The sequence below is a fragment of the Gorilla gorilla genome, chromosome 11 (genome assembly GCF_029281585.2).
Source record: "Gorilla gorilla gorilla isolate KB3781 chromosome 11, NHGRI_mGorGor1-v2.1_pri, whole genome shotgun sequence".
Classification (NCBI taxonomy): domain Eukaryota; kingdom Metazoa; phylum Chordata; class Mammalia; order Primates; family Hominidae; genus Gorilla; species Gorilla gorilla.
In genome coordinates, this window is record NC_073235.2 from 42,896,061 (window position 1) to 42,921,376 (window position 25,316).

At 33.9% G+C, this 25,316-nt stretch overlaps 1 protein-coding gene across 2 annotated transcripts in view; it reads right to left on the minus strand.

Annotated features, from left to right (window-relative positions):
* LRP1B (LDL receptor related protein 1B) overlaps window positions 1-25,316 on the minus strand; it is a 1,892,531-nt gene that overhangs the window by 121,719 nt on the left and 1,745,496 nt on the right. For both annotated transcript variants that reach the window (XM_031008804.3, XM_055380092.2), the window contains exons 68-75: window positions 24,383-24,489; window positions 19,249-19,378; window positions 17,439-17,545; window positions 16,971-17,103; window positions 10,906-11,028; window positions 5,093-5,218; window positions 4,251-4,388; window positions 2,603-2,737 (exon numbers count right to left, since the gene is read on the minus strand). In XM_031008804.3, the coding sequence (XP_030864664.2) occupies window positions 2,603-2,737; window positions 4,251-4,388; window positions 5,093-5,218; window positions 10,906-11,028; window positions 16,971-17,103; window positions 17,439-17,545; window positions 19,249-19,378; window positions 24,383-24,489 (999 nt within the window). The remainder of the gene's footprint in view (window positions 1-2,602; window positions 2,738-4,250; window positions 4,389-5,092; window positions 5,219-10,905; window positions 11,029-16,970; window positions 17,104-17,438; window positions 17,546-19,248; window positions 19,379-24,382; window positions 24,490-25,316) is intronic.

Here is a 25,316-nt window from a genome sequence, read left to right on the forward strand (position 1 = left end):
ACATATTCATATTCCCTTGAGGACATAAATTATGATACATTCCTTTTTTATTGCCAGATTTTGCACAATGACTGGCAGAGAACAAAGATTTGGGTGCATCTCTAACACACTTCTGGACTCATATATATGAAGTAACTACGTAACAAGAAGGGCTGTATTGAGGTTATGTGATGTGAATTAAGCAAGCAAAATCTGCATGCCTATATATGAATAAATACCTCTAAATCACTAGCATAAATAAATAAATCACAGGCAGTGTTCATGTGATTTAATCAGAGTCATGTAGCTTGGCACATGACTCCAATTTTAAGGGCTTATGAAGAGCCAGGATTGAGGCCAGGTGATTCTAGGGAATTACTTAATTTTCCTCTCTTTTCCTCCTCTACTTTTGTGTTTAGCCAGCATATTTCCCCTGCCTCATTTTATCACTTATAATCTCCTAATTACCTAATAAATCTGTGAGATAAATCCTTCCCTTGAATTAGAGAACTTAAGAATCAGCACAGTAAGAATAACTATCTTTTGCGTAGCACACAAACAATGTTCTAAGGGCTCAGAGGTAGAGACACTTGTAAATCACAACTTCAAGGCTTAAACTCAGGTATTCTGATTTTGTTGACTTTACTGTGATACTTTGCCTAAGAACACATAAGCTTTTTCATGACCACACATTGCTATTTGATTGAAATGTAGAGTAAAGAGATGCAGAAAAGTGTATTTCGTTGTTTTTAATAAATATTTTACAGGAATGAAGTAGAATGCATCTTGTCAGTACTTAACCATCACGATTACAACAAATATTTCTGATTTGTTCAGCCCCTGTAACTTTGAACAGGCAGTTATTTGTCACTATGGTTTCCCTTTGGTACAGAATCCAAATAAGAAATATTCTGCATGATTTCACACAACCTCAACTTCCTCACTTGTCATTATACTGGCCTGAACCATCATTTTCGCCTCATCTCTAGAAAGCCTGGATCATGAGCTTTTGAAGGGGATGGAGGAATTCCACACATGCCTAGTACCCAAAACAGTACCTGGCACTCAGCAACTGTTAATGCCCTTCTAATTTTCTTCCACCATTCCTCTTTATTTTTTTCCCTTTAGATATTCGAATTGAAGTGTTTGGGCTTTAACATCAAATAGCAATTTCTTATGCATTTTTTCAGATACATAAGTGAAGGGCACAAACAAATTTAAATTTTTGGATTATAGAATCCAAGCTATGTCTTACCCTTCTTTGACACTGAAATAGAGCTATTTTCCTTAAAATCAAAACTTTATTTATTAAAAATAGATGAACATTTTATTAGAGTTCAGAACTTACTCATTTGTCCTACAAAATAATACAAAAAAGTGGATTCATAGCAATTTAAAATAAAGAATGTAGGGTGCAGGTTATATTTCCTGTGGAATGTAATTAAAAATTAAGAAAACTTTAATAATATAATTTCTAAATTTAGTACATATATACAGAAAAAACCCACTGACAAATATTAGAAAATAAATGTTATTAAAATTAAAATATTGAAAGAATTGTGTGTGTGTGTGTTTATATGTAATTGATGGAGCCTGGGAAAAATAAATACCATAGTTTGAAAGATAATTCATTTTTTACCTAAAACACAGAAAACCTAGGTTGTCAGCTTTCAGTCTCATTGTAATGGAAAAATCAAATGTCACGAATAATCCAAATACACATTTAACTCAAAATGTAGATAAACATGACGTGACTACACTTTTTCCTCTTGTGGGTGAGTAGAATCAATTCATTTAAATAATTCCATTTTGATTAACACGAAGTAAAATCATTTTTCTTAACCTCAAAATATCACAAAGAGACATAACAAAAGCAAGCTGGTAGGTAAAAGCACTTAAAGACTTGAATTTAGCCTGGATAAGCCAGACTTAGTTATTTTAGGTTTGGCTGTACTTACATTAATATGAATATGAATACAAATAGCAGTTTTATTGGAGAAACTTGCAGAAAGTGCATATGGGTCTGTATTTCATGGTTCTATAGTTAGAACACTGATGTAATTATATTTACTTACTTACTATAAGATTTTGGCTATCCTACATGCTCAATTTTTAAATGATCTCAAGTAAGTTGACAGATTTATGTAGATCCTGACTTTGAATTTTTAAAGATACATTATGATCTATTTAAAACATGGTTTTAGGACAAAAGCCCATGACTCTCTAAATGTGATTTACCTATTTCAGTATTGCAAATTCCACACTCAAGAGGAATGGGTCATCATAAACATATTTTTTCATGAAGCAAGACTAATTCTCCAATAGTTCCTGAACCAGCAATTTCATTATTTGCATTTCAAAACAGTATTGTAGCAATAGAATTGAAATTCCTGCAGCTCTGAATTTGCTATAGAAAAAGCTCTGTAGCCTCTGTCGTGGTTAGCTTAACTCCACAAACAAGCTCTTGACCCCAGAGACTTTCATTCTCATAAGTGAAATGGTATCCCGTAGATACACACCATTTTGATGAAAGTCAATCCCCTGTGATCTCACAGTTTAGAAGTCTTGGGAATCTTCATAACCCAAAGATTTATGAGCAAGCTGTTGAAGAAAAGTACTCTACCTTCACATTGTTTGTTTTTCATGTTTCTCTGAAATCCAGGCTTACAGCGACAGAAAACAGATGTTTTTATTTGATTACAATATGCATCATCTCCACATGGATTCACATTATCTTCACAGGTATATTCAGTAGGAGCTGGGATTTAAAAATATGATCAAAACTAATATAATTCTAATTCCTGAAGTGGGGAGTTAACTTTTTAAAAATATTTGAAATGGTACTTATTATTCCACAGATAACTCTTTTTGAATGTATAAGGTTATGGTCTTCTCTCCATATAAGCCCCCATGTCTTATAAATGTATAGAAGTATAAAAACTAAACTCATTAACATTAAATACAGATTAGACCAAGCTGCTAACAGCTGATATTTAGAGCTGCTGTTAAGCTATAATACTTTTTAAAAATAAGTCAGGAGTCAATGATTCTAATGACAGGCTATCTTTATTATAGTACGATATATGAGTACTACCATCCTCCTCTGAGAGCCAAAGCATTTCCTATAAGCTACCTAGAAATTTAGGCATTTATTGCTAACCTAAGCTTAATATTTGTAAACTCAATCAAGGGTACTGCTAAGTTACTCAAGCAAGTTGTCTAAATCACCAGTTTAAATTTCATTTTTTTATGCTGGACATACATATGAAGAGTAACATTTGAGTGTGTAATGTGCTCGTAATGGTTGGTCATAAGCTGCAACATTTTAGGACAGACAAAAAGTTACTTGTAATTTCCAGGATAGCAGTTGCAATTTTATTACTTTATCTCCCATTCAGGAAAACATTTTAGAAGTCCTTCTCTTTTAAATAAATGAGAGGGACATTATTATAGAGACATTATATTATCTCTAGATTACTTAAATTTTTGAGAAATAAGAGAACTTTAATTATTATCATTGTAACTATTATTTGTCCCCACTGACTTGAATATTTTACAATTAGTTAAAATAGGTCAGTGGAATGATACCATGGTTTAGACACATGCAGCCATATCCTGGTGGGTATTGCTTCATCCCTAAATGCGGAAAGTTTTAGATGCATAAATTAAAAAAAAAAAGAAAAGATGTAAAAGTAGGAAATTGTGTGACTTTTGTAAGCAAACTGAATTTAGGATCATAAATTTAATTATTTTTCTTTAATATAAAAAATCAAATACCAAGCATTAGACACAAACTATTCGCAATCAGCATGTAATAACTCAAGTATCATGGCACTGTAACTAAAAAAAAAAATCACATCTTCTGTAAGAATGACTCAGCAATGGATTAAATTTTTTTAAACATTGAAAAAATTAAGACCTTTACTATCATTCAACTAAATATCACTGTTTATAAAACTTAACACTAACTTTGTATAAGATAAATTACTAAATGATATAGATTACATTGCTGACATCAACTTCGATATTTGAATATTGATTTCTCAGCTTCTGCTTTAACAAGGGTACTCATTACAAAGTCAACCTTGTCCACTTCATACTTTCTGAAATTAAGTAATATTCTAATGTTGCTTTGGCAAAGGTTTTTGAAAAAGGGCATCAGTCAAGCATACTTTGAAGAGCAATATTTCCATCCAGAACATTTTAGTCATGTACAAGCAGAAGTTAGACTTGTGTATCCCGGTGCTTTGCTTAACAGAAAACAAGCTCACCTATTCTGCATCCTTGCTCATCTGAACCATCTCCGCAGTCATCAAGTCGATCACACTGGAGATCCATAGGGATGCATTTTTTATTACTACAAGCAAACTCATCCTTTTTACAAGGCCTTGCTTTATATGTCAGCTTACCTATAGAGTCATACAAAAAATGATTAGTGCTTCACAGAATCAAAACACTCTTATTGAGCATGTAAGAGCTCCAAAATTTTACTAACTACTATGAAAAACGTGGGTTTACAATCCTTTATCTGAAGCTCTCAAGGCCAAATTTTTAAACATTCTGAAATTTCTGGATTTTAGAAAAGTAACAGTGTGTTTACTTTAAGTAAATAACACTGATAGCTACTGAAAAATTTTAAAATATTTACCCTAAGTGTAATTTTTTTAGAGGGTGATATTAAATGGCTCCAATTAGGTCAGGTCAAGCTTTGTCTCCAGATGATTTTGCTGCATACATAAGTCTTTTGCATTAAAATCTTTTTGAACTTCGGAATTCAGAAAAAAAGAATTGCATATACATACAATCTACATAAGCTCCCTTTCTTCAAAAAATTAAGTCTTTAAACAAGGAGCATTTACAAATCTCTATATTGTCTCTCTGGGATGAATATTTTCTAGAATAAAGTGTTAGTGGGAACTATGGATAAAGGTGCACACCTATAAGGCAAATGAAATGCTGGTGGAATATTTTTATACCTTGTCAGAAGATCAAATGTCTGCAAATAATGCCTCAGATGTCCACATAAGAAATATATTTTTTAAAATGTTTGTACTCCAAGTCATCAGAGAACCTCATAGCCATCACTGAATTATTTCACATTAAATGCATTTACCACCACAGTGATCTTCATCTGAGTTGTCCCCGCAGTCGTCAATCCCATTGCACATTTGCTCCGACTGTAGGCATATTCTGTTATTTCTGCATCTGTGAGGTCTTGTGGATGGACAAAGAAATTTGACTGAAGAAAAAGAAGAAAAAAGAAAGAAGCTCCTTCGGGTACATTGATTTATGAAGAACACTCTTCCTTTTTCTTTTATTCTTTTCAAATCCATAAGCTAGCTTTTCTAAATATCTTTTTTGTTGTGACAATTGCCTACTAGTGGCTACCAGAAAAATATGTGATGATTCTAGTTATTAACTACAGAAAAATGTGCACAGCTGAGGATCTTAAAGGAAATACGAAAGAGCCAAACTTTATGGTCTCATTCCCAGATGCCTTATCTTAGCTGACTTCACTTAGTGTAACAAATTAATTTATGCCTACAATTATGCAATATGGCAGGACACTTAGCTATCTCAAAGAGCAATTTCACACAGCATAGAGCCGGAGCAAGCATATGTTACAGGCCCAAAATTGAAAATAGGTCATTCAGTGAAAACAAACAAAAATCCCAACAATATTCTAACTTGATTTCTTACTCTTTGTCTCTGTAAACAAAAGTTTAGATATGTATTTGAGGCACATATATGATCTTAGTTATTCATCTTTAAAGTGCATGTTTTTGTGTGTATTTAAAAAGACCACAATGAAAGCCAGGGAATTTTACATTTGTCTCCTTATCACTATCTAATCTGAAGACTTCCACTCTTAAAGCAGGAAGTATCTGTCATTAGTCTTCATCCTTAGATGTGAAGTTACCCAGGATTCTGTCCTTGTTCCCCTGATGTTCTCACTCTTGAATTATTTTCTTAGTTATGTTTATTCACTCTCATTGATTTACTACATCCTGAAGACTTTCAATTCTCTATCTAGTTCAAACATCTCACAGTTGGTTGTAGGACATCCCCTCAAAGGTTTCAAATTTAACAAGCTCATCACTCAGCTCTTTATCATCTCGTCTTACCCCTTGTTCTCAAACACGTTTTATTCCATCATTCAGTTAGTGGCATATCATAGCCAAAAGTCTGGAATTATTCTAATGTATTCCTCTCATTGACCATCAATTCTCAGTAGTCACCAAGTCCTGCTGCTATTGTCCCCAGGTTTGGCATCTTCTAGCCATCTCACCAGTTACAATCACAATAGCTTAGCTGTTTATGATCTTTTACAGAGAGATATCCTAAATGTCTCCAGCTTCATATTCCATCCTCAGATCCTCAAAAAGCCATGAGAAAAATCAGTTTAACATATTCATGTAACCATTTATTCTACAGTTATCAATTTCCTTGAGAATACAATTTAAGATATTTTGAATGGCCAAATAGACTTGTCACTATCTTGCTCGTGCCAATACTGCAGACTCATCCCTTGTCCCTCTCAATATTTGAGCAATACTGCTTTATTACAGCTTCTTAAATATGTTACACTCCATCCCTGACCTCCTTGCTTTAACTGAAATTTGGTCCATTTTCCAAATATACTCCCTCCTCTTTAGGTCTTTTAGGAATGTCTTTTAATTTGCTCAAACCTCATGTCACCTCACGTTTGAAAACGTCCTAGTTTCCTACTACAGCTTCCATAGCTTTATCCTATCTTTACTTTCTATTTTCTAAAATCAACTAAAACAAAATAATGTTATTTTGAAGGCTAGATATTTGATTATATCTTCACGCTGCTGCTATTTTCTAATTAACTTCAAAAACATCACCTCCGCCCCAGTTTACTGAAGACTAGCACATTCCAGCATAGTCTTTTAAGATCTCCATTTAAATTCATTCCAGCATCTTAGATGACTTCAATATTCACATGAGGAAACCAACCAGTGAGGCTTCTTAGCTCCTTAAGTTTCTTATAACCTGTGTCCTTTTACTCTAATCTTACGTAAGCCACCACTCTCCTAGGACGTTGTTTACATTGGTGAATTTCAACAAATTTCTATTTTTGATTCACAGTGGCTGTTTCTGTTGCTTGCCGTTAAGAATGCTAACTTATAGAAACAGTTGCAGCATAAATTTGCTGTTTCCTATAATTTACTTCATTTGTAAAATCACTACTAGAATGTCTATTTTGAGCATAATCTCTTTCTTTAATGATTTTTAATCCAATCACTATCATTGCAACAACTCTTCAGCTTTATCTTAACTCTAGCTCATCGATGTAACTACCTTTTCCCTATTCGCCAATGATTTTGTCTGTAGTACTTTTCTCCCCATTAATACTTATAGTAACCTATAATATGTTGGATACTGCTCTAAGTACTAGGTAAGTTTAGAAACCCACTTTCTTCCCAGTAACCTGGATTCTCTGGCCCTTTTCTCTTTTTCATCTTAGTTATCCAAAATAACCCTAAATTTAGATGAACAAAACCACCTGCTCTCCCAATATCTGCATCTGGGAAGCCAGAAATGTTGCAGATGATCATACTACAAGGCCAACTGATACCACCAAGTATGAATATTTATCAATGCTACTTGGAAAGCATATATATATATATAACAAAAATAAGTAGAAATACAAAGATGGGAAATTTCTTAAGATATTATTAAATAATTACAGATCTACCTGTATCTACATGTAGTCTGTCAACTCATTTCTATATTTTAAGAGCAGAGACAGAAGAATAGTTGTTTCCTACGTAAAAGTAATCATTTTTCTGGAACTCATTTTCCCCTGCCTCTGCAGAAACCATCACATCTTTGCTGAAACATGTTATTACTTTGGTGTCTCTGGTGCCTCACTCTTCTTTTTTGCAGTGCCTTCTGTGGTCACTTACCTGAGTCTCTTCTGCCAGCTCATCTTCACTTAGGGGCTTGTTGTCACTCAATATTCTTTGATAATCCCCTTCCTGACCTATCTTTATTTCCACACAGTGTAATCTTGAATATTCCATTGTATTTATTACCACATTTTATGCTGGTTGTTGAATTTATATCTGTAGACTACCTCTTTCCTTTCAATGTGAGATTCAAGCATCTAATGCCTACTTGAAATCTCTACTCGAATGTCTCCTCAAATGCATCACAGTCCAGTCTTCTAATCTTTACTTGCAAAACTGTTCCCTTTCCTGTGACCCCCTTCCATTCAAATGGGAAAGCAAAAACAACATACACATTATGCTCCACAACTTGCTGTCTCTCATTCACCATATCCAATCCATCATTTAATCCAATTTATTCTGCCTTTTATATCATCTTCAAATCTGTCTATACTGTGCTAGCACAGGCTGTTGTCATCTCAACCCAAGCTACTAACATAGCTTGCCTAAAGTGCCGCCATAGTGTTAACCACTTTTAATCCTTTCTATCCAATATTTGTAAACTTTAAATATGACCATGGACCTCCTCTGCTTAAAACTCCTTAGTATTTCCAATGACTTTCCAGCTAAAATTTAGAATTCCCAAGGTTGCAGGTATCTCTGCGGTCTCTAGTTTCATCCTAAGCAAATACAGGTGATCTCCAATTTAACAATAGTTCAATTTAAGGTTTTCTGACTTTATGACAGTGTGAAAGCAATACATGTTCTCCTCTACTCACTATGGGATTATGTCCTGATATATCCTTTATATGTTGAAAATATTTTTAAGTCAAACACACACTGTCAATTTACATTATTTCCTGTTTACAATAGGTTTATCTGGCTACAATCTGGTAAATCCAGGAGTGCCTGTAGCTACCTGGCTCTGTGCTCTCTGGGAACATGGATCCTTCAGTTCCTTGAGTAAGCCATGGTTTGCTCTGCCCAGAGCTTTCACAAATCTTATTTCTTTTGTCCGCAATTTTGAATCACACTTTCACTCCCAACCTCAACCCTTTTCACCTATTCAGCAGCTAAATATTTCCCAGGCCTGAACTAAAATGTTATTTCTCATACTCTATGATTGATAAAGTCTTTCTGTTCCACACTTTTACAAATTACTATACTTTATAGTATGTATCACAGTTTGTAAGTATATATTTTTGTGCACATTAATATCCATCTTCCACTAGATTCTAAGCTCTGTGAGGTGAGGGTTCGTGTTCACTTCTTTCATCATTATATCACCAAAATAATCATGGTCTCTTGCTGAACAAATGTCTATTGAATGAATGAATGACACCTTTTCTCATGCTATTCACTTTGCTTAAGATGTCTTTTAGTCTAGCTCCTTCAACACTGTAGCTTTCTGAATTGTTCTTTAGGTAGAGTTCATTGAATCTCTCTGTGCCTTTTCCATACTTTTAATTAATTCTATCATTGCTGGAAATAGAGTGTATGAAAATTATTTTTATTTGTCCAGCCAGAATAAGATCTCCTTGTCAAAAAGAACCCTTTTGTTGTCCTAATTAGCACAATTTCTGGCACATAATAGCTTGACTCAGTGTTGATATTGCTCACTGAGAGAAACGCAAAAATGTTCAGACAGTCAATCTGGATTTTACAAGGTTTCCCATCTGTGCTGTGTGGAATGCTCCTGAGAATCAATTCATGTCCCTGGAAGTAGCTGTAGGAGAATATGACTCTGCAGCTGTACATCAATTATTGAAAATTTCCTATTCCACTCACTGGTTTTGTGGTCAAGTGGAATAGAGAATAGAAAAAAAAATCACATAATTGATAAAAATAATAGCTTTTGGATTGATGTTGGTAGGTAAGCTCTCATATTGTTAAATATTTTATGATTCAGAAAAAATCTAATCCCTGTTGATTACCCAGAGTTTATTTCTAAGATTATGTAAAGAAAACTGAAGCTGAAACTTAGTTGCATTACTTATCATAATGAGTTGTATCTATAGAAAAAAACTCTCCAAAGCCTGTTTTTTTCAAGTTTTAAATACTTAACAAAATAAAGCTGCCTGTGTTTTTGTATTTTTCCCTGCATTTTTGTATTTCAGTAGTGAAATGTCACCATCTATATCTAAATATTGCCTTAACTTGATGCAACAGATAGAACAAAAAGTGTAAGTCCATACACTCATGCTGTATTTTCTTTATTTACCTGGTGTGCCACTGAGTTATATCTGATGTGGCAGCATTTTCCTTTAAAGTATAGGTGAAACTACATTTCTTGCAGAGATTAGATAAAAAGTATGAGAACAGGGACCAAAAATGTTCATTAAAATAGTTCCTTTATGTTGCTGATCTAAAATTAGACTTTTATATTTGTTGGTCTCATAAGCATACACCGGACAAATGTCAGTCAATTTGGAGAAACTTGAATTTGGAGAAACAATAACTTTTGTTAAGACTTTTTGGTTTAAATGTTAAATAACTCCTAATTTCAGTTCTGTGTTTAAGACTTGTAATGATATAGACAGATATGTAGATAGATAGATATACAGATAGATGATTGATAGACAGACAGATATTTCATTAGTGGGTGGCTTGTGAAACTATGAGATTTTATTATTTATATATTTTTAATTTGCTTATCTGTATCCCTCCAAAATTAACCTAAAACTCCAATTTGATGTGAAGCCAAAATTATATGAATCTTATTAAATTAAAATGTCAATTACTCTAAATTCACCCAAAGAGACCATAATCTCTCTTCTGAATAATGTTGACATGTGCAAGTTCAGATTTAGGATGAGTCTCTACAAAGTCACAACTTCTGAACCGGATTATCCCTTTATTACCTGAACAAAAGCTGTATGTGTGGTTATACTTTATCTACCTAACCCCAGGATGGTATAATTGGTAGTTCACCTCCCCACTTCATTGATTCATGCTGGTGCATGAGATCAGAAGATAAAAGTATAATCTAGAGCCACGTGAAATGCCATACCACACATATCAGGGGCTTCATCAGAGTTGTCTCCACAGTCGTCCTCTCCATCACACACCCAGAAATGTAGTTTGCAGAGAGAATTATTGCAAAGGAACTCATCAGCTCTACATATATTTCCTCCTTTATTTTAAAACAAAAAGAAACAAAGAGATTCAGGGTAATCAGTGCCAGTCAGCAGGACACATATTCTTCTGAATCTTAGCAAACAGTATCTAGTTGATTGCTTCCATATATGTATTATATTTATTTCAAGCATAATACCAGGAATAAGTAATATTCAATTTTTTTAATAACATGTATTCATTGTTGACATTTCAAAACATTCTAATATTACTCTCATATATGTCTATTTTTTAGAAAATACTGATAAGATGTTAGAAGAAAGTTTTTAAGAATCTAAGTTATACTCTGCTTCACATAATTTTTATGTTACTGAATACACAGAAATTTATATTTTTTAGTTTTAATTGTAATTATTTAAAATTTGTGTCTTTCTTGGGGAAAAGACATTTTTAGAATTATTAGACAATTTAGCTGTATCTGAAATACGGATAAACTAGATCACTAAAAGCTTAGAATAGCCAGTAAAAAATTTTTTGCAAACACAAAGAAACGATTTTTCAACAGCAATAAGAATTTGGCCATATCATACCATATTTCAGGGTTCTTTTTAAATAAAAGCTGTGCAGTAAAGCATTATTTTTTGGATTGTTAAAATGTTTGCATTTTTCTCTTTTAACAAATAAATAAAAACATCAGGAATACAAAAATATTCTCATATAAAATTCTTAAGTACATCTGCCACACGCAAAGGACCTAAGTAATGAACAAATTTGGGTTATATGTCTAGAGATGTAGCAATATGCAGTGGAGGCTATAATGACTTGAGAGTTAGGAACCGTGGGTCCTAGTCTTGCTTTGGATAACTCTATTAATATCTCTGGGACTCAATGTTTTTATATGTTATAAAAGAGGTACAGTTAAAGTGATGTATAGGGTCACAGGTGCAAGAAGTACCTGGGGAAACAACACAGATATCACAGTATAGAATTAAGATAAATTAGATTGCTCCCAAAGGGTTACACTACCTAGTTAATCCTCATGTATAGGTAAGAGATACAATTCATGGGTTGTCTAGATTTGACTTACTGAAAGTATTAACATATTTAAACACACATACATTCACCAAAATATGAGGCAGAGCAGTGACAGTGGTCATCCTTAAAAGCCTAGAAAATGCCTAGAAAGAGCCATTGTTCCTTTTGCAGATGTACTTTGGAAGGAATAATGTGCCCGAACTTGTGAAGATCAAATAACTCTTCTTGCTGCGAGTTCTGACTTGTTACACAAATCTCTGATAATTCACATCCAGTAGCAAAAGTTTTAATTTAAGAAGTGATAGAATCAGTTGGATTGTAGAAAGAAAACTCTAGCTCTAGTGTGGAGAATTTAGAAATGAAGAGAGAGACAGTAAAGACAACACTGGAGGAAAAAGACATATTTCAAGAGAGGTCATGGCAACCCAGAGAAGAACTGATGGTAACTTGATCTAGAGGAGCCACAGCTGAGAGCTCTTCAGAAGCAAAACTCCTCAGGACCTGATGGCTAAATAGATGAGAGTGGCAAAGGAGAGTGAGCACGTAAACATCGTACTCATTTTTTAGTGTGAGTGGACCATTTGGTAGATGGTATTGTTCATTAAATAAAGGAACACTGCAGGAGGAGCAGGCTTAAGACATAATTCATTTGAGGTACCGGTCCATGTGGTGATGTCGAGCAAGCTGGTGGATAAATATGTCTGAAATATAGGATAGGTTTTTGAGCTGTAAATGTGCATCTGGCAGTGATTGGAATATAGTTATGATTTGAAGTTTAAAAGAGAACACAGAGAAAAACAGATTGGGTAGGTAAAGACGAGTCTACAGAAGAGACTGAGAAAAAGTAATCAAAATGGTTACAGCAATATCTGGAAAGAGTGATGCCAGACAATACATGGGAAAAGTGTTCTAACGAGAGGGATAGCACATGTAACTAATGCTAAGCAGGTTTAGTGAAATGGTGGTTGGTTTAATGAAATGATTGTCATTGGCTATTGAATGAGAAGAAGGAGGAGGTGAATGCCAACATATCTTTCCAGAACTTTGGCCATAAAGGGAAGAAAGAGACCAGAAAGTGAGCCTCGTTGCTTGTGTGAGGAAGAACAGATCCCTGAACACATTTAAATGCTTCTGATAATAATTCAGTAGACAAGACACATTTGAGGGTACAGGAGAGCAAAAGAGTAATTAATGTAATGAGTTTCTGGAGGATCCAGGGAGTGTGAGAGATTTGAGATCTGGAGCAAAATGAATGGAATAGGCTTAGACTGGAAGTGAAACAAATCTTCTGTTTTGGGAGGAAGGAAGGAGGAAAGCCTGAGGACAGCTACAGGTAGATTTGCTAGTTTGGTGGCCAGATGTTGAAAAATGCTCAGGATTGTTATTATTTCTTTAAAGAATAAGGTGAAGTTATTAATTAAGAGAGGCAGCTTGGTAACAGATTTGAAAGAGTTGCCTTTTTAAAAACCTGGTATGATTAATGGCAGAAACATGATTAGGAAAACAAGGGCCAACTGCTTAATATCTTAAGTAAAAGTTAAAGCTCAGACCAAGAATTCGTAGTGATATTGATCTGAATAATAGTACAATTGTCTGCAAAAATGCTTAGCAGAACTGGTACAGCTTACATTGCCATCTCTGAGAACCACCAAACTAAGAAACAGACAAAGGCAAGAGCTGGGTGAATCCACCAAGGTGAATATCACCATGTGAGACTCTGACAGTTCAACATCTGTCATTGGGATACCCCTTTCTCTCAAACTTCTACAATGCTGAGATCCATACTGCTGTATTTACAATTAATCTCAATTATGAAATCCTGTGCAATAAAATTCAGTACTATTTAACAACTGTCTCACTCTGAAAACAATAAAAAAGATAGCATGTGCAGTATGCAGTCCTTAGTACTAAAGAAATTAAAGAGATGAGTATCAGTATGAAGTGAGTATATTGCCTTAACTCAAAATCAAATCCACAGAATATGAAGCAGAGTTTCAGCATAAAGATTCTAATGACTAAATCTCATCGCATGCTCCATTTTACAATGGATTACATTCAAACAAAATTTGTGAACTTTTGACATTCTCTGATTATTTTAGAAAACTCTATTTGTATCATATACATCAGTCTTGTTAAAAAATGAGTTCCCTAAGGTATTGCATTAGATAACATTATAATTTTCTCCACATGAGTGTTGGATATGCCACTGATTTATTTAAAAGAAGAGAACTATAAATGAAATCATATTGTAAGAGAAAAGCAAAGGTTTTGTGATAACCTACTAAAGACTTGATGTTGTACTCCAAAAAATTTGCACTAAAAAAATGCATCATGGGGCTACCGTGACATCTTGAGACTCACTTAAAATTCCTTATTTTGAAATGGCATAAAGTGCATATAAACAACAAAAAAGGTATAATTTAAAGAGATTGGCTGAATTAAAATTCCAGTTTCCTGGTCATGTTCTTAATCAGCTCAACAGGAAACATTAGGAAAATAGAAAAGTATATATTAATTAACAATAATACATCTAAATTATAACAGAGACCTTGGAAAGTTCATATAAATCTGGTCAAGTGCATCATCACAGAAAATAAGCATCTAGAGTTCTCATCTTAATTGGGTTGAGAGAAGCTTTAATGCATGATAATACTTTATAATTTATTTGACTAACTTACACATTGTTGAGCTGATAATTACTCAGAAGAGAAGCCCCCAATCTTTTCCACCAGTGTTATATAAAGTGTAAAGTTTGAAAGCTCAGGCCAGAACAAGCACCACACGTCCTTGAGGTCATATATTTTACCTTCAAAAATGCAAATGCTGCTTTTAATTCCAGAGTATTTTGAATTTTTGTCTTTTAAAGTAAACTAGTAAAACTGATTAATTGGGAAACTGTGTCATGCTTATCCTTGAGCTCTCTTATATTCCAGTTCCCAACACTCAGCTCCTATAAGCTCATGTATCCTGATTGGAAATGAATAGAAATGAGATTTAATAGAAAAGATATTTATTCTGGCATCCCATTTCCTCAATGCCTTAAAATGCCTTTACCCAATACCTATGCCACTTCCTGGGAGTAAATTAAATACTAGAAATCTAAAGTGGTAATGCCTTAAGGTACCTTCATATGGGATCAAATAATGTAACCACTAAAATATGTCATTGGAGCTTAATTACGCAGCAGCAAAGAAAACCAAGTTAGAGGTGTGAATGGAGGGGAAGGGGGCTTTGAAACATTTGGAAATGATTGAATTAAAGGCTCTCAACTCTTTTTCAGTCATTAAGATTAAATATTTAGTAGAATAATTTTAGATCTGAAAGGTACTTGAGATTTTCTAATTTGGCTAGGATACAAATCATAAAGAGGTGCAGTGGAAAGTAAGTCTGGGAGGGTAAAATGGGGTCATTTTCTCATAACTGATTACTAGATTGAATTGTTTGTATGTAATCAGGTACCTTGAGTAAAAACTGACGTAATCGGAAGGACACTTACATAAGATGAACCTTGTAACAGTAAATAGGATGTATTGGAGACCAATTAGGTGGCATCATGCCAGCCCAAGCAAGAAGCAATGGGAGAATGAACTAGGCGGGTGGTAGTGATTGAAGCTGAGCAATAGAGGTGATTCGCTAGAATATGGAAAACAAGGAGTAGCTTAATTGTCATCCCCAAACCTTTGAACACAAAAGTCATATGAGTTATTGCTGCCAGACTCTCCACAATGTTTGCAGTCTCTAGAGTGACCAATTACAGAAAGTGAGTGTGAGAACTTAGCCTAAGGTAGAAAGAGCCGTTATAGACATTTAACATTTCATGGGTCTCTATTATAAATGGCAAATTCAAAAGGAAACTGAAGGCCTACTTTGGGTGCACTGTCTATGAGTTAACCCTGCTCTGCAAGCAGCTGTAAAAAAAAAAAAAAAAACTATTTTTTTTCTGCATAATACAACACTTTATCAGGTTTGGGATGGAGATATTATCTAATCATAAACATCTGAAATAATATTAAAGAAAGTAAAACACTGTTTTTCTTAGGTGACTACATATTTACAAAAGTAAACATTTTAGACAGGTTTAAAATACATAAACCTAGAGTGCACATTCAAGTGCCTTAAATCATGTGGCAATATCTAGCACCATCTCTATGGATGATCTTCCAAATACCAAGAAGTGTAAAATCTATTGAGAGAATTTATAAGTAGGTCACAAGAAATCTTGTATTTAAAAAATATATCTAACAAAATGAAACTAGCAAACATGGATTAATTTGTGATCATTTTAAGCTTCAGCACACAATTGCTTTGCGAAATAACTCTAAAGTAGTAACAATTGCTACGTTTAATGTGGTGGTTTAAAACTAAAATGTTGTGATCTGTCAGAAAATGATCTTCGCACAGCTAGGAAATAATATATGACAAAAAGGAAAGTTGTCTTTTAGACTGACGAAAAAATGTAGGTTATTTTCTCAATGATATGGCAATAAGGAAATTTAGGGATTTGGGGCACAACCTATAACCTATATATCATACAGCATATGAATGTATGCAACTGAGTATGCCATATGTTGTTCCTATGCCTTCAGAGTAAGGCAAGCAATGTGAAAGAAAAGCACATACAGAAAATTCAAGATATAGTTTTGTAGTCATGGTTTCATTGGCTACTTTCTCTGTATTCTCCACATATCCCTATACTTGACCCGGCATCTAGTCTGAAATGGTAGACACTCAGTAAACACTTGCCCTGTGTTCGTGTTTGTCATGCCCAGATTGAGATTATACTCTGTCTGACAATGATCTGGATTTTGCATATTTAGACCAGGCTGCTATGTAATGAAACTTGGAAGAGTAAAGAGAATCATTTAAAGATTCTATCCTCTTCCTCTAGCACACACTGTATATTCTGCACAGAACCTTAACTTTCATTCTCTCATTTACAGGCAGACACACACAAAAATACCTTACCTCTGTCACAGTTCTCTTCATCACTGCCATCCACACAGTCATGAATTCCATCACACAGCCATCTAATTGGAATACAGTGGGCTTTATTTTTGCACCGAAACTGATCTTCCTTACATTCAGTCACACAGTCCATCTGTTCAAATACAAAGGGACACTGCAGTTTTCATTAATGATAATGATACAATCATGGGCAAAATAAACATGCAGCTTGTAATACTAGAGCTTTATTATACCATGGGCTTTCTTTCATTTTGTCTTAATGAATATAACTTCTACAAATGAGAATGAGCTTTAGTATATGGACAGCATGAAAATTCAGGTATTTGCTGAAATGATTGCATTCAATGTACATATCTAACATGTTAAACCATGCTAAGAATCAAGATTCTTTCTCTTTATTTTCATTACATTGTTTGCCCAAACCTAATTCATGTAATTCAAATATTTTAATTAAACGATATATTTTACCTCATCTGAACCATCAGCACAGTCATATTCTCCATTACATTTCAAAGATGCTGAAATACATCCACCACTGGCACATATATATTCACTTGATGAGCAAGTAGGAGAAGCTGAATACAATTATAAATTTGAAATTGAGATAGAGTAAAAATAACAGGTTTTAGAAATAAAAACATAAACACATAAATATATGAATTTATAGATGGTAATAAAAATAGTTTATACTATATAACTATATTTAAAGACTGGTATTACAGATTTATTTAAATTATTTAAATAATTTTAGAATTAGTTATAATATTATTACATTATATTAAATATACTTCATGATGTAATAGTCTGCGCAGTAAGAATTTAACTCAATAGTCCATAGAAGGAAAAAAAAAAAAACCTTGATATCCTTCATCCCTTTGATTTTGAAGTGTTACGTGAGTTTTTTTTTACAATTTTAAATTATTTTAAATTATTGAAGTCTCCAAATACTTTCAAAACTGTAATAATATTTAGCAACCTTTGAGTATGTTAATTCTTACATTCACTGTATAAAGCATAAAGTCGAAATCTTGGCATGGTCTCATAGACCCAATAATATCTATTTGGTTGCATTGACATAAATAAAGTATTTGAATAAGTTCTAAGAATTGTATTGTTTCGGGATTTTAAATATGAATACATGTGTAATTAACAGAGTTAACAGAATGTGCAATATTCCTTTATGATGCCGAAATTAAGAATAACAAGCAGCTAAATGTTATTTACAAGTGTAATATTTGCAAGTTTATAGTAAGTGTATCAGTCACAAGATGTAAATACTACCCAGTCTAATTAATTGACAGAAATTATGATAGCTGCCTTTTTCTATGAGCTCGAGTTGGCTAGGCTTGCATTCAAATGTCTGGGCTTCTGGCCTTATGTTAGACCACTATGTAGTCTCTCATACTTAATGACTTTGTGGTCTGAATTCCTTAGCTCAGGGATACTAAAAAGCTTTTTCCTTGAGTTCAACTCCTTTTAATTGGCAGTGTTTGTCTAGGGATCTGTATTCATAAGGAGTCTAATAACATGTCTGTATTCAGTAAGAAAGAAATCTGTGATCAATTAACAATACGGCCCATGGACATGGTACTGGGGCATAGTAATGTGTGAGCCTTGTACTTGTGATTCTGACCTAGTCTCTCAAGGTAATGTTTTTATGGTCATACATACATTATAGTACAGTTTTCCACCAGTAATATTTTTCTGTAAGATAATGTAATTAAAATATATAATTAAAAAATGAAGTGTTTTAATGAGTATATTTATAGAGACACCTAGCACATAAATTGAGTAGTGTATCTTTTTTCTGGCTTTGCTTTCTAACTTTACTCAAATTTTGGCCCAAGATGTAAATACAAACAACACAATTATGCTTCTTCTTAACTAGCATCACATTGAAATGATTACATTCTATTTCATAATCACCATTTCCATAACTAAAACCTATCTTTTACTGTACTTTTAATTTCAACAGATTTTACTTTGCTATCTTGGGGAAACAATTCCAAATGGTATATAATAAGATATAGAAACCAGAAAATCAAATTTGGGGAAATTATGCTTGGATTCCATTCATAAGTAATGATCTTATTTTCCAAAACACTTTCAAAACATATGAAGCACACACTAATTAATTTATCCACAGATTTGCAGACCATTTCTTAAAAATGGTAAACATATGACATATTTGCCACTGTTTTCTGCATATTGCTGCTTAAATTTAAATTATATCAAGGTAAAATGTTAACTAAATGAAATATTACTTCAATCCTTTTACCTGGCTCACAGCTTTTCTCATCTTCCCCATATTTGCAGTCTTCATGGCCATCACATTTCCATTTTGCTGGTATACACTGACCATTGGAACACTGGAACTGATCTTTGGAACAACTTGTTTCACAATTTCTCTATGAAAAACAACAGAGATATAATTAAAATTAAAATTTTAGAAACACTTCTACACACTCAAAAGACAAGAAAACTATGTACAGAAAACCTGGAACTGATCTTGGAACAACTTGTTTCACAACTTCTCTGTCAAAAACAACATAGATGTAATTAAAATTGCATTTTTAGAAAAATGTTTACAAACCGAAAGACTAGACAACTTATGCATAGAAACCCAGAAGTGTAGGAACCATGTCTGCTATATAAAAGTGGCTCAGATGCTAATATTTTAAGCCCATGACTATATAACAGAATTATAACAATTTTCTACTTTCATTTGTCTCTGTGAGTCATAATAAAACAAAAAACGGATAAAAAAACAAATTTTATGGCTTCATCATACTAATTAAGTTACTCTGAGAGTATCATTATTCAGTAGATAGTTATGGGGTAATGGAATTTTAATAATTTTAGGTAATAATGAAGATTATGAGATAATAAAAGAGTTAAAGAATTATTTCTACTTGGCGCAATAGCCCCAGCCACTCAAGAGGCTGAGGCAGGAGGACTGCTTGAGTCCAGGACTTTGAGGCTGTAGTGCGCGATGATAGGCACACATGAATACCACTGCACTCGCGTCTAGGCAACATAGTGACATCCTGTCTCTAAACAATTTTTTTCAAAAATTATTTCTAAGCAACGACATCCAGTTTATTGGCTATAGGGAGAAGAAGGCTAAGGATATGGAATGTGAAACAAACAAAAATCCTAAGACAAATCTGTTTTGCATGGGCAAAGCTTCCCCTGGTGTTCGTTCTTTCTCCTCTCTCCATCTCTTTTCCTTTGCACCAATCCTTTTACAGTTTAGTTGTTGCAATTCTCTTTCTCCTCTTTTCTGACATTGTTCCCTAAAGAACTGTGAAATGAACTGTCAAAATTTTCATTTCTGCTAGTCCATATACAGATTTTATGTGGAAGTCAAACAAGATGGCGAATTTACCCTTGAGGATCTGTATAGGAGATAAATGAAATGGAGTCACTAGAAATCACCTTCCCTGGGTCTGAACACTTTGGTTGAAGTGGAATACTCCAATGAAGTGTCTCACTGGGATGATGTTTTCTGTTGTTAGGGAATTTCTATTTTTGCCAAAATGTGCTTGTCTGCTTCTTCCACAAAAAGTGTAACAATCTCATGGTTTGTGGAACTCCTAGCAAGTAAAGCACGTTGAACTACTACTTGCTGCTTCTTCCCAGTTTCATCCCCCATGTAAGGAAGGAGAGTTCACTTTCTAAATTCCTGAAATTTTCTCTTTGTGATAACAGTTTAAGTAGAAATGGAACTACTTAAGAAAAGGCTTTTTATATGTAAGGATAATCGGAAATGTGGGATATCTGGAGTAAGCTACATAATAGCAAATGATGTGAAAGACATTAGAGAATGTCATAAGAAAGAGATGTCATATGTTTTATTCACCACTGTATTCTCCATACTATTAGTGCCGGGGACATAGTAAACATTCAGTACAAACTGCTGCGTGAATTGATAAATTAATAAACTAGCAAATATAGAAAACAAATGTAAATTAACATCTCATATAACTTTATCCCAGCTCTACTGGGATAAAGATCATGCCTGTCTGTGAACCAAGCATCTAATACTGTCACATGATTATAATAACTATCCAGTAAACATTTTTAGGAGCAATGAATGATTATCTCTGCAAGTGGGCTCATTTAAGTAAAACAGCTCAATGACCAATGGTACTGTTGTGTCATTTAGCTATATAAAATATTGTTTGGTAAAGTAAGGACTCAAAAGAGATCTATACCTTGAATTAAAGTTTCTTTAATGTATAACTATTTCTCATTCTTCAGTTTTTTTAAATGCCATTTACTACTTGAAGAAAACAGGTCAGTTACACTATAGAATAGCTCACATTCTGAATTTGACTAATTGCACCCTAAGAATGTTGATACCTTTGCAACCTCCAAAGTGATTAATGAGCTTTTGCTTTTTAAAGTATTGTTGTGAACTCATTGATTTTTATACTGTGTGTGTGTGTGTGTGTGTGTGTGTGTGTTTTAATCCCTTACAGTCATTTTTCTTTCTAATGCACAAATTGTCCCTTTTGTCAGTGGAAGTTGCTTTAAGTAAGTTTGTTGTTGTGCACTTTGTACACTCTCTTAATAATCTCAGATGTTAGCAGCTCATCTTGTCAATTTATTTTCTCACACTTAAAATTAGCCATATCTCAAAGGAGTGTTGCCTTTAATTGGAAAATGGTATTTAGAGACCACTTGGTGAATTTCAGGACAGTCATTACCATCTAGGACTTTTCACTGGCAGATGTAGAAATCATATATTTTTAGAAAGAGAAAGATTAATCAAGATCTTATACTGATACTTTTGGATTTAATAAGAGAGGATTTTTACTTAACTTTTTGTTTCTACATTTATATCTCCTTTCTCTGAAATTTTGATTCTAATGACATTGACATAAATAAACATTTGAACCACCCTACATGTTTCAAATTAGCAGAGCCAATATTATTATTAACAATGTCTATGGATGCAGTTTAAGATTTCTTTGTTTTTTTGTTCTTACAACATATTACGCTAAATGTAGAGGAAAAATATTATAATTTAAAATCACTTTAAATAATCATTTTCTGTGTGTGCCACAGAGATAAATACTTGCTATACAATTAGATTGAACCATATTTTTAAACTTCTTTGTTTTTTGTTATTAACAAGCTAATCATATTATCAGTTCCATTCATACAGAAACTTATCTTCACAATTCTCCCAATTTTTATTCTTAATGTGAGAGTATTCTGTGTGTAATTCTGCTTTCTAGCCACTTGTTCAGTTTTTTTTTTGTCTAGACTGTAAAAAAAAAATAGAAATCAACTACCAATAGTGTTAGCTACTTACATATAGACTGCACTAAACATCTATAAATGTGGAGAAAAATGACTTTACTACAATTAATTTCATTTCTTCTGAGCCTTATCATGAAAATGTCTGGATATACGGAGATATATTTAGCCATCAAATCACTGTGTCCACCAACTTATGGGATGAGAGACATGGTAATAAGGATATCTACTTTCACATGAATAAGATTTTAAAGAAGTAGTAGTATTTGATTTCGCATATGCACTTTGCATATCTTGTGAATATGATTCAAGATAAATATATAAGCCTTAAGCAATACATCCCCACCTCTTGATGCTTTACATATTACCCAGATTGGTTCAACATATTAAATAAACAAAACCAAAGCCAAGATATTTTCATGGATGAGTTTAATTAAAATGTGTTTTTCTGCCTTAGAAAAGTTTAATGTAATTTTCAAATTTATGAATGCTAGGTAAATATGTGGCTGGTAAATGAGTGTAAAAAATGTAACTCTCCTTTGTGTTTAAAAAAAAAGTTTTGACTTTTATTTTGTGAAGAGCTCCATGACTAGAAGCAGTGTATTTTTCAACTTTTTCTCTTGAGCGACCTTTGCATCCTTGAGACTTAGGTTTTGCTAGCCCTCAGGCGAGAAATTACATGTGTTTGTTTTCAAAATCCAGGCTGTTGAATGTGGTTCTTGTGACTTTTTCAAAATGGTGACAGAAGGGAGAATTGTCCAGTCCTACAGGGAATGCCTCAGGGCTGGAAGAGACCTAGTTTGCATGAATTCTGTAAATACCAGAGACCTGTAGTATCTCCTACAGAGGCATGAAATCAGTGGATGCCTAGGGAATTGGGAACAAACACAGAAACCTCCAGAGCTGCAGCGAAAATCCTCTGGCCAAGTCTATGGTCAGCGGGCGGGCATTCATGAGAGGTGAGTACATATGCTTCTCAATCAGAGCAGCAGAGCTTTAGGGAATCATTGCAATACAGGAGCCATGGTATACACTGAGGAACAAGATCTTTTTTTTTTTGTTGAGGTGGAGTCTCGCTCTGTCGCCATGCTGGAGTGCAGTGGCACGATCTCAGCTCACTGCAATTTCTGGCTCCCAGGTTCAAGCGATTCCCCTCCCTCAGCCTCCCAAGTAGCTGGGACTATAGGCGTGCACCATCATGCCTGGCTAATTTTTTTGTATTTTAGAAGAGACAGGGTTTCACCATCTTGGCCAGGATGGTCTCGTCCTCCTGACCTCGTGATCCACCCGCCTCGGCCTCCCAAAGTGCTGGGATTACAGGCGTAAGCCACCATGCCCGGCTAGAGCTCTTTTTTCCTTCACTTCTGACTGGACTTGATTGCGCAAACCTTGTGTTTCTGATATTATCCATGTGAAATCACTGATACTGGGATATGAGAGCTTGGGGTCCTTTTAGATTTGATTGAGAAAAATATATATAATCATGTGTTGTTTATTTTTAAAGCATCATGGAGTAATTAATATCTGAAACATAAGGACATAAATGCATAAATAACAAATTGTGTGAAGTATTATAAATGTTAGCACAAACTAAGTTTATAGAATTATCCAGAGGATATGTAAACTTTTTCACTTAAAGCTGTGTGTACATAGGCCTTATTATAAATGGATTGTGATTCATCACCGAAGCAAAGCTCAACCTGTGGTTTCATAAAAATTGATGACCCACATCAATGTCTGTAAGACTATATCTATTGAAGAAAGAGACTGGGGAGAAGAAACTGTTTAAAATGCATAAAAATATTAGTCCTGACTATAAATACTGCAGCAAATTTATGAACTAATTCACAGATGGCAGGGGCATCAGCTATAGGGAATAGGGTTTCCAAACATCCTATTCCTACAACCCAGCTATTCACCAGTTGAGGTAAAACAGACTATAAAATTAACTGTCAATAGCAGCACAAGAGCTATTCCCTGTGCTGGGGATGTGGAGCACAGCACATGGATATAATACTTATCTCAGTGTGTCAGGAGCAAAGTATTTCTGAGCTGTCCTTGCCGCACTTATTGGACTGAATAATAATAATTACAAATGTGGTTCTAAAGCGCTGCTTTCTTTTTGATTTTACAAAGATGCCTACCTCATCAGAGCCATCTGCACAGTCAAAATCTCCATCACACCAAAACCTTGAAGAAACACAGTCCCCATTGGCACAGAGGAAATCTTTCAATGTACATGTCTGTGGCTCTGGGGATAAAAAAACAGCACAGGGTTATTCTATTATATGTAAGTGCATTGTAAAATTTATATGACATATGACATGAGGTAGCATTAAAGAAAAAAAAAGAGGTTAGTCAAACAGAACCAATATATTGTTTAGGAAAAATCTCATGAAGCATCTATGGTACATAATATAATAATTTTTCAAATTTATTTTTAAAGTCATAAGTACAAAATGGCATTACAAAAACAAGTTGGAACATAGGACAAAAGATAAATGGTCTACTGTTTAATAAAAATAAGCCTGAAAATGTACCTATTGTCATACTGTAACAATGATCTTTTTTAGTTGCTGGAGTTCTATGTCATTTTATGTATTTACTTTAAGTAAGTATGACATTTTGTGACTCTCTGTACCCATTGGACTGTTTATTATTAACTGGGCAGTGAGTCTAGCCTTTGTATTTGACTTTATATTATGTATTCTAAAAACATCCTAATTATTCAATTTTGTCCCCAGAAAATCTGGAGTTCCTGGAACAAGAACAGTATATAGGGATAATATTACACAAAGCTAGTTTGTAAGATCCATCTTTAAAAACTGCACATTTGTTTATGCCATTGTTTATTGTGCCCTATACCACTTGCCTGTCAATTTAGATAATTTAGCAGTTATTGATTTAATTATGGTGTCCCATATTCCACATAGGGCATAAGCCACATAGTAATGACTTACTACTTGGCTTAATTCCTATTGGAATATGTTTCATCTGGAAAATGAAGTAGGATTTCAGAAATTCGTTCATGCAAGTAATCAATATGACTGCTGGATATCATCTCTTGTTTTGTCTTTG